Below are 10,803 nucleotides of genomic sequence, written 5' to 3'. Positions count from 1 at the left end.
GCTCTCAGGAGGTAGAGGCAGGAGGAGCTCTATGAGTTTGAGGCCAGCCTGGTTTACAGAACAAATTCCAGGACAGCCAAGGCTACACAGAGGAGCTCTGTCCCAAAAAATAAATGAACAAACAAAACCAAAAATAAATAAATAAAAGAGTAGCCAGTGCTTTTAATCATTGTGCCATCTCTCTAACTCTTTTATTGTGACTCTTTCCTTGTTCCCAAGGACTTGGCTAGACCGGGGGTAGCCAGGGAATGAAGAAAAGATAAACACATAGACACACATATATATATATAAAAGCCGGGATTGGGTGGACTGGGCTCCTCTGAAGCATCCTGGTGGTTCAGCATGTTTATTACACATAGATAAACAAGGAGGCAGGCTTATTATGCACAGCTAAACAAGGAGGCAGATTTAGCTAATCTTAGTAGGTACAGTCTCTGCAGGGAAGCAGTCTTCAGACTGTAAATGTCTAGGGGAGAAAGTTATGATGGATGTCTTAAGCACATGGATCACAGGAAAGCTTTGTCATGTCTGATAGGTAAACGGCGCTGGTGGCCGAGCTGGTTACTAGCGGAAAAGTCACGGGCCACGGCCACGACTACCAGAGTTACAAAGAGCTTTATCAGAAGGAAGGAGGGGATAGGAGGGGGGAGAGCCAGGCCTGGGGGAGGGAGAGATGGTGGGACCAGAGCAGAGAGCAGGAAGCAGAGAGGGAACAGAGAGAGAGAGAGCAGAGAACAGAGAGAGAGAGAGAGAGGGTGGGGGTCCGTGTCCAGCTTTTTAAGGCACAGATTGCATAACCATGTAGTCACCAGTGCCCCCTGATGACATAAAATGCAAGACCCCAAGCAGCGCATGTACAGGATCCTAACAATGTCTTTAAGCCTCACGCTTGGGGAGGGAGGCTTTGACCTTTCTGTGGGGCTGAGGCATTGAAGTCCTCAATGTGACCAAGGCCATGTCACCAACACACATTCGCTTCAGGACTTCATTCACTCAGGGCTTCCTCCACTCTCCAAACTTTATTTTCTTAATTTCTTTCTCCTTCTTAATGGATGCTTCCATAGTGAAAGACACCATCACTTCCGGACAACAGTAGTAGCTTCCTGTTTTCACTATTATTCTTTTCCATTCTTCTTCAGAATGATCTTTGTAATACATAAATAGGACCACATTCCTTCCCTTCTAAAAGCCTCTGAGTGGGCTCTCATTGCTCCTGCTGGTTTGATGTCTACCTTTCTTTTTTAGTCTCTACTCTCCATGAAAGACATAACTCTCTCATCTTGTTTAAGTGTCTCTCCAGCATGAGAGTGTCATATACATAAAGGATGCAAGATGAATGTTGTCGAATGAATGGAATCCCAAAGACTGTTGCTCTCTTTTGTGGAGCTAGGGAACAAACCTGGACCGTGCACATGCTAAGCAAGCACTTAACCCTAGTCCTCTTTAGAAAGATAGATTTGAGTCATTTAAATAGGAAATAAGAATAAATTCGGAGGCACGAAGGCGGTTTTGCATAGTTTGTATTCACGGAATCATTTGTTTACGTTCTGCTTTAATATCTCATGCTCATTAAAGGATACTCCCCACGAGACAGCAACTATGTCTGTTTTGTTCTCTGCTGGATTCTAGTTCTATGTCAGGTTCACTCGAAGTGCTTAGTAAGTATTTGCTACATGAAAGATTTCAATTGCCAGTGTGGTTTGTGATGACAAATGGTACAGGTTAGGTCACAATTGTAACAGGAAAGTACAACCAGCTATAAAAGCTGTGGAGTATGAGATTCTCTCACTCATTCAAAATTATTATAAAGCACCTATCATGTGCCACATATTGCTAGGTGTAGTCCTAATATCACGAAGCTTGAAGTCTGGCGATAAACAGGCAGTTAAATTTAGTTAGATGTTTTTTCTTTTTCTTTTTTAAGGGAGAGAGAAAACGAAGCACTTCAGGGAATATATAAGAGACATTTAACCCAGACGTGGAGTGTTAAGAACAGATTTCTAGCCTGGCAGTGGTGGTGCATGCCTTTAATCACAGCACTGGGGAGGCAGAGGCTGGTGAATCTCAGTGAGTTCGAGGCCAAACTGGTCTACCGAGTGAGTTCCAGGACAGCTGGGGCTATACAGTGAGACCCTGTCTTGAAAACAAAACAAAACAAAACAACAAATAACAACAAAAAAAAGTGATTTCTAAATTGTTACTAGTTACAAGAAGGTGTGGAAAACGAGGGAGTGTATTTGTGTGTGCAGCCCTTATTTAGGAAAGCCGGAGCTTTCTTCTTTATAGCCTAAGGTTCCTTCTTTCTTTCATCCAACAATTTTTTTATTGCGCTCATATTATACTCCAGGCATGTATTACACCATCATTAAATTTTACCTCCAACTACTTGTGAAAAAAAATCCTTAGTACTGTTGGTAGCACATATTTGAGTTGTTCGCCTCTCTTAAAGAGCTCTGCAGACGCTTAGTGTTTACTGGATTAATGGATAAATGCATGAACAAATCTGAGCACTAGAGAGTAAAAGCCATCTATTATCAGGTCTGTTCAATAGAATATTTTCGTGCCGATGGAAATATTTTAGCATATATACACCAACCAATTTGGTAGCCATAGACGGATGAGCACTTGAAATGTGGCTTGGGCGTGGTCTGAGCCAAGCTTCAGCGAACAGGTGGGTTTTTGATCTCTCTCCTAAAGGTGCAGATTGTTTGATAAACGCCATTAAATGTCTACATGCTGAGCTGTTGAACGCCACTGGTAGTAATATATACCTGTGCATAGTGGCAAGCCATAATTAGCACCTCACTCACTGAATAGCAATCAATTCCGCATGCTGGCATCCTGACAGACGGACAGCTCCACGGGGTGAGAAGGTTCACGTTCCTAACTCCACCTCCTTTAGTACTCACTTGCGTCTGTCCATCATCTTGAACTGCATCACGGATCTTGTAGTTCAACGTGCGGGTGACATCACTGCCGGTGTCACCTGGGAGTGGGCCTATGGCTACGACCAACTTCCGGCATCCCGTTGTCTTCTGGGAATTGTAGTTCACAGATGCCAGTTGGCTCTCAGTACTCATGGTCTGGGAACTACAACTCCCTGCTGTCCGCGAGACGCCCCCGGTTGTAGTCGCTGAGCTGTGAGATTGCCTCAGCAAGTGTGGAGTGTGTGCTCTAGTGTCCTGGGAGGCTAGGCTTCCCCGAGTGGGAGGGAAAAGTTGGAGCCACTTCTCTGAGGGTATCACCGGGACCACTGTGCTGGATCTTGAGTCATTTGGGCGGCACCATGGCGGTGAGTTTGGGCGGGAAGAGCGTCCCCAGGTTCGGGCCCTGGAACCCGGCTGTTTGGGTATTCTGGGCTCTCCACATGCTGCCCGTCGCCGGGAAGGGAAACCTCCTTTCCTGAAAGCTGCCTTTCCCTCGCTTGAGGCACGGATTTCCTGGAGAATCATTTGCTTTCCTCGCTAGTTGAGCCGGTGTCTTCACTGGACACGGACTACTTGAATTCCGAATACGGAATTTCATCGTGCTTCAAATTAAAATAGGGGTAGAGAAGAGTATGTAAACGTTTCAACAACCAGCATCGGGCACCTCACTGTGAATGTGTTTAAGGTCTCCGAGGGCACTGATTTTTAAATATACTTTAATTTAAAATTAAGCAGCTGGACCCGGTGGCACAGGTCTAGTAATCGCAGCTATTATGGAGACCGAGACAGGAGGATTGAAAATTAAAGGCTTGCGTGGACTATAGAATGAGTTCAAAGCCAACCCGAATAACTTAGCAAAGCTGTCTCAAAATGAAAAGTGAAAAGTGAAAAGGGCTGGCGAGATAGCTCAGTTCTTACCTAGCATGATCAAGACCCTGAATTCAATCTCCGGTCCTGGGGAGGGGGACGGCCTCAATAGCTTAGCAGGAGGGAGCGACTGACTTTCAGAAATGAGAGGTATTCCTTGAGGCCTCTGGGAACAGGCGGTTTTTCCTCCTGCCACGTTCGCCTACCGAGGTGGAGGAGCAGAGATGACTGGGAAGGGTATTTCCAGGTAGGCATGGTGAGGAAGAGTAACTGGAACCAGAGCGATTGCACAAGTGGACACAGAGAGGCAGTGGAAAGATGGCACTGGGTGGGCTGGCAGGCTAAGGATTGGTGAAAAAGGGAATCAATCCATTATCAGTAGAAGGTCCCTCTAAGGTTGAAGAATTTTTGGAGCTAGGATTTTTTCTTTAACCTTAGTCTTATGTAGCCCAGGTGGCCCTGAAACTCACTGGGTAGCTTTAACTCTGAGTCTTCCTGCCTCCTTCTCTAAGGGGGTTGGATTTCAGCAGTGCAATATCCTGTCTGGCTTAAAAGTAACTCATCTGTGCTCTTCAGAAGATCATGGTTTTTCTTTCCTCCTCCCCCCCCCCCTTTTCTGGAAGTTTTACTTGAAATTGAGCCCAGTGCCTTGCACAAGCTAGGCCAGTGGCCTACCATTATGTTGCATACCCACCTTGAAAGGACTATTTATAGTTATAGTAATATCATTTGAAGTGTTTATCTCCATGGCTATTCATATCCATCGTTATGGGAGAAGTAGTGTTAGAGAGAGAGCCAGCTAGGAAAAACCTCAAGAAAAGAGGCAGGAACTAATTTCTCTGTTTTATTCTCTTGAGGTGTGTGTTTCTGATCGTGCAAGGTTAAATATCTGTAAGTAAAAAGTAATATACTTTGATCCATAGTACACCTTGCAGTTTACAAAAGACTGTTGGGCCGAAAATAGACTGGCGCATCAAGAGGGTACCGAACTGTTAGACTGAAAACCAGGAGAGAACTGTTGTGTTTCTGGTGCTGTGTTTAGGTAGTGGTGGAGCCAGGATATGGGCAAAAGTAGGGAAAATGGAAATTGGAGTAAATGAGAGTCTCAGGCATCTCCAGTCTTCTGATACTGTGACATGACTCTATCATCTACAAAATTTGTGCTCAAGAATTGCACAAGCCAGTTACCAAAAATAACATAAAAAATGTTAGCTTTTAAAGCAAATTTATGTTTTTTGTGTCGGATTGCCTTCACTTTTGTAACTATTCATGTGGTCCAATTAAATAGGAGCAGTATGTTGAGAGTATTACATTGTAGTGTCTAATTTTATCTATCTATTGCTCTGTCTGTCTGTGTCTGTCTACCCATCATCTGTCTATACTCTCCATTTCTACTATTCTGTCATCTACCTAGATCTATGCTCTGTCTGTATGTCTATCTGAGATAATGTCTCTCTTTGTAACCCTAGCTGTCCTGGAACATGCCATGTAGCTAAGGCAGGCCTCAAACTCAAGGTGATCATCCTGCCTCAGCCTCCTGATGAGTGCTGGGATTACAAGTATGTGCCACCATACCCAGTTTGTATCATTTAAAAAAAAGATATTTCAAAAATTTTATATATTGATTTGAAGTAGATAGCTAATAAGTCTAATTTTCTTTTTCTATATGAGCAGAACTTTCTTCATCTATTTATGTATTCGACAAACATCCTCTAGGTCAGACCCTGTCAAATGATGTGAGTTAAGTCATCAGGCAGAGGCCTGGGTGATTCAAGCAATCCAAGGATCTTGGGCAATATGATATGTTCTGGGGGTTGAGGATACGGAATTGTTTGGAGATACTAAACACGATTTGAATCAATTTCAATGCTATTTCTTGCCTTTCTTTTTTTTCTTTCTTTTTTTTTGTTTTCTTCAATTAAAACTTTTTTTTTTTTACAAAAAAACTTTTTTTTACTTGATTCATAGAAATTATATGTATTAATGAGGTACCTACCATATGTTTCAATGCATGCATATGTTGTGATTGGGTGAAATATCTATTTCCTCAAGTATAGCTCCTTTATAGTGACAGCAGTCTGACTCCTTTCCTCTAGTTTGTTGTTGTGAGTTCAGGTAGATTATTATGATTTTGGTTTTTTGAGACAGGGTTTTTCTGTGTAGCCCTGGCTGTCCTGGAACTCACAGAGATCCGCCTGCTTCTGCCTCCTGAGTGCTCAGATTAAAGGCCTGTGGCATTACTGTTGGGTTCAATAACTAACTTTTAATCTTGTTCATTTATATTTTGAGGTAGGCATGAGGAATTTGATCTGTCAGTGAACAGCTCAGTTCTTTGTGAGCCTGACTTTTTTTTTTCCTCTTGGTTTTTCACTCAGGGTCTCATACTTGCTATGTGGCTGAGGGTGAACTTGAATCTCGATGCTCTTACTTCCACCTCCTAGATCCTGAGATTATGGCATGCAGTAGTGTCCCTGGCTCTTATTTCTTAAAGCAAGCCATTCTGTGTCCTTTTGTATTTAATAGGAAAGAAAAGGAACAGCCAAAGTCGACTTCTTGAAGAAGATTGAGAAAGAAGTCCAGCAGAAATGGGAAGCCGAGAAAGTGTTTGAACTCAATGCATCTCATTTGGAGAAGCAGAAACAGACCAGGTGAGTTGGTGAGATCCTCACGTTCAGCTGCCCCAGGAAGAGGAATGTGAGAAAGTGTGTGTAATACGAGGTGGACTGAAGGAGTTGAGTTCCACCATGTATTCAAGTCAGACGCTTCCTACGTAATTCTTAGATTTTGTTCATATTAAGATTTAAAAAATTTTTTTTTATTTGTATGTATTTGCAAGTGTGTCATGATACTTGTGTGGAATTCAGAGGATGACTTACAGGAATCAATTGATGACTACTGCATGGGTCCTGAGGATTGACCTTGAGCCTTTGTCACTGAGCTGTCTTTCCAGCCATACAGATTTTTAAAACTATTTTTTTCACATTTTTATAAAGGAGAGTATTTTGAAGTTTTGTATTTACTGACTAATAAAAGGAAAGTTTTTCTTTGGGAAATTCTTACTGATATTACTCCAATATAGAATAAAATTTTGAAGGGCACTGTTATTGTTGATCTTATTTCATAAATACTGTATTGCTTTGATACTAAGATAACTTTTTTTTTCCTTTTTTTTTTTTTGGTGGCTAGAGAGGCAGCTGTTGGGGGCTGGGAACCGAACTCTTATATTTTTGGTTGTGAGCCTAGCCTTTAACAGCTGAGCCATCTCTCTAGCCCCTAAGATAATAATCTTGAGGCAAATTGTAGACAGTGATTATTGGAGGAAAAACAAAAGCAAAGTAATTGTCCTCAAAAAGAATGCTGCAGTAGCTGGACACAGTGGCCATGCCTCTAATCCTAGCACTCAGGAGGCCAGGGCAGGTGAATCCCCGAGTTTGAGGCCAACTCGATCTACAGAGTGAATTCCAGGACAGCCAGGACTACATAGAGAAACCCTGTCTCAAAAAACCAAAAATGTTAAATTAGTGTGGAACCCTTAGTTTGGATATGTTGACCTTGTTCAAGTAGGGCACGGTGGTGCACACCTTTAATCCTAGCACTTGGGAGGCAGAGGCAGGCAGATCCTTGAGTTCCAGGCCAGCCTGGCCTACACAAAAACAAAAGAAAAAATGTGTGTGGTGGTGGCTAACTGTGAACTTACTGTGTGCTAGGAATATTATTCTAGGAATATTATTCAATATTCTCATTGAATTGTAAGAATTTTTTATTATGTTTATTTATTATTATTATTTTTTTAAATGGTGTTTTATGGGTGTTTTGCCTGCATGTGTGCCTGTGCACCGTGTGGGCACCTGGTGCATATAAAGCTCCAAAGAGGGTATCAGGCCCCTTAGGACTGGAATTACAGACAGTTGTGAGCTGCTGTGTAGGTATGTGAACTAAACTCGAGTTTGATGGAAGAGCAGCAGATGTTCTTAACCACTGAGCATCTCCAGTCCCTCGCTTAGCTTCCTAATAACCTTTACATTGAATGCTTGTTTTTGCTTTTTGAGACAAGGTTTCATACTATCCCAAGCTAGCCTCAAACTTGCCATGTAGCAGAGAATGACCGGAATTGATCCTCTGCCTCTACCTCTTAAGTGCTAGGGTTATAGGCATGTGCCACCATGCTTGATCTATGTGGTGTTGGGGCTCAGACCCAGCACTTTGTGTATTCTGGGCAAGCAATCAACTAACTAAGCTATCCCCAACCTGGTAAACAAATTTTCATTCTTTTTCTCTTTCTTTCTTTCTTTCTTTCTTTCTTTCTTTCTTTCTTTCTTTCTTTCTTTCTTTCTTTCTTTCTTTCTCTCTCTCTCTCTCTCTCTCTCTCTCTCTCTCTCTCTCTCTCTCTCTTTTACTAAGCTACATTTTATAGATGGTGAAACATACAGAGAGGCTAAGCAAACTTCTCAAAGTTGATAAGAATTCACAGGGTATGAGTCTTTTAAACCTCTGTCCTTCTAAGTTTTTTTTTTTTTTTTTTTTTTTTTTTTTTTTTTTTTTTTTTTTTTTAAGAAGGGTCTCTCAAGCCGGGCGTGGTGGCGCACGCCTTTAATCCCAGCACTCGGGAGGCAGAGCCAGGCAGATCTCTGTGAGTTCGAGGCCAGCCTGGGCTACCAAGTGAGCTCCAGGAAAGGCGCAAAGCTACACAGAGAAACCCTGTCTCGAAAAACCAAAAAAAAAAAAAAAGAAGGGTCTCTCCATTATGTAGCTGTGGCTGTCCTAGAACTCATTATGTAGACCAGGCTGGCTTCTAACTCACCCTGCCTTCACCTTCCAAGGGCTAGGATTAAAGGCATGTAGGACTACTCCTTGCTCTGCCCTTCCAAGTATTAACCAGGCAATTAACCAGGTTTTTAAGAGCAGATGAACTTAAGGTGTGACTGTAGGCTGTTTATAGGGCTTACTAATTCTAAAATTCTATTGTCTTACCTTACTACTTAGCTATACTCTAGTGGGATGTATGTAGTATGATATATTTAAATTGAAAGAGAAATTGCTGGCATACAGTATCTAATGTTACACCTTAAACTACGGTTTGTTGCTTCTGTAGTTTGTTTTTAGAATTTTTAGTCCACATTAAATAAATTTAATAAAAAATGAACCACAATAATGCTTGGCTCAGTAAAAGAATGACCGGTTGAGATATGTAGTTTGTTGAAGAAGTTTATTAATATTGTGAAGATCAAATTGCAAAAGTCTTTGTGAAATATACTGTGCTTTAAAAAAATTCACAAGTGAGCCACACTATTTGTAAACTATGGAAAAGGAAGAGAATGACAAAGCCAGGTGGAAGTTATTGGTTTTCCCTTGTCGGGAGTAGAGAGCACACATGCTTGGCTTCACTGAGTTATAACTTGGAGGGTACATTTGTAAGTGCTCAGTTATGTTACACGACGTAATAAAATGAATGTTTTATTTATTGAGATAGGGTCTCACTATGTAGCCCTGGCTGGCCTTGAACTCACTATGTAGACCAGAGTGACCTTGAATTCACAGAGATCTCCCTGTCTCTGCCTTCCATCCTAGCTGAAAAATTAACACTTACAAATGTGCCATTTATGCTGTGTGATATAAATACATGTTACAAATACTTCTTATGAAAATGGAAGATCATCTGAGAAATGAAACAGCTTTTAATAAGGTGCTCCACTGCACGTGCGGTGTGATATTTAGGAAGTCTCTCCACTGCACATGCTGTGTGATATTAGAAAATCTCTCCACTTCACGTGCTGTGTGATATTTAGGAAGTCTCTCCACTGCACATGCTGTGTGATATTTAGGAAATCTCTCCAAGGCACATGCTATTCAGTGATATTTAGGAAATCTCTCCACTGCATGTGCTGTGTGATCCACCTGCTTTTGGCTCCTGAGTGATAGATTAAAGGCAAGTCCACCCCAAACTTGCTACCTTTTAATAGCTAGACTTTATTTTGTTTTTAAAAAGATTTTATTTTTGTATTATGTGTATGAGTTGTTTTGCCTGCATGTAAGTATACTAATGAGTGCTGTGCCTGCATAGTTCAGAAGAAGACATTTGAGCCTTTGGAACAGTTGCAGATGATTGTGAGCTGTCATGTGGGTCCTCTTATTCTAGCAGCAAGTGCTCTTAACACAGTCATCTCTCCAGCTCCTTAAAACACTAGACTTTGAACAGTACTTGCATGACCAGGCATCCTTTCTGTTCCATTGTTTATTGTGAAAGAAATTTAACATTTTCTTTTCCGTACTTTCTTTTTCACATGATTATTTTGCAGCAAGGACAAATACTTTGTCACCTTCCCATATCCATACATGAATGGACGCCTTCATTTGGGACACACGTTTTCCTTATCCAAGTGTGAGGTAATGCTCTTGTGTTTTCTAAGGTGGGATGGGGGGGGGGCTATAATAAATACCAGTTTGTATAAAATTGCATGCGTAAAATTTATTTCCTTTTAAGGGAATTCAAATTCTTTCTTTTAAAGAATAATTTTTTTTTTTTTTTTTTTTTTTGGTTTTTCGAGACAGGGTTTCTCTATGTAGCTTTGCGCCTTTCCTGGAACTCACTTGGTAGCCCAGGCTGGCCTCTGCCTCCCAAGTGCTGGGATTAAAGGCGTGCGCCACCACCGCCCGGCTTAAGAATAATTTTTATAGTGTAATTTTTATACTTTTGTTTCCATGCCATGTGCATATTTGTTCAGGGCTCTGGACATCTTTATGTTCAGAATTTCTGTGTTGGTGAAAAACAACAAAAAAAGATAGTGGAGAAGAATTTTGTAGTGATAGAGTGTCTGTTCTAAAGCTGGGCAGAGGGAAATTAGTGCCATCAAAAGTTAGTGTTTTATGTACATCTACCATTTATATTTATAATTTAAACTTGATTCTCTTCCTGTAGTTTGCAGTTGGATACCAGAGATTAAAAGGAAAAAGTTGTCTGTTTCCCTTTGGGTTACACTGTACCGGTATGCCTATTAAGGTAAGATTGCTT

At 41.4% G+C, this 10,803-nt stretch overlaps 1 protein-coding gene across 1 annotated transcript in view; it reads left to right on the top strand.

Moving 5' to 3' along the window:
* Positions 1 to 2,978: 2,978 nt before the first annotated feature.
* Positions 2,979 to 10,803, top strand: part of Lars1 (leucyl-tRNA synthetase 1) — a 59,163-nt gene continuing 51,338 nt past the window's right edge. The window contains exons 1-4 of the mRNA XM_076555117.1: positions 2,979 to 3,292; positions 6,318 to 6,442; positions 10,091 to 10,178; positions 10,711 to 10,791. Coding sequence (XP_076411232.1) covers positions 3,287 to 3,292; positions 6,318 to 6,442; positions 10,091 to 10,178; positions 10,711 to 10,791 — 300 coding nt within the window. The 5' untranslated portion in view covers positions 2,979 to 3,286. The remainder of the gene's footprint in view (positions 3,293 to 6,317; positions 6,443 to 10,090; positions 10,179 to 10,710; positions 10,792 to 10,803) is intronic.

The sequence above is a fragment of the Peromyscus maniculatus genome, chromosome 19 (genome assembly GCF_049852395.1).
Source record: "Peromyscus maniculatus bairdii isolate BWxNUB_F1_BW_parent chromosome 19, HU_Pman_BW_mat_3.1, whole genome shotgun sequence".
Taxonomy (NCBI): Eukaryota; Metazoa; Chordata; class Mammalia; order Rodentia; family Cricetidae; genus Peromyscus; species Peromyscus maniculatus.
The sequence above is the reverse complement of the archived record's forward strand: the minus strand, read 5'-3'. Positions and strand labels throughout refer to the sequence as shown.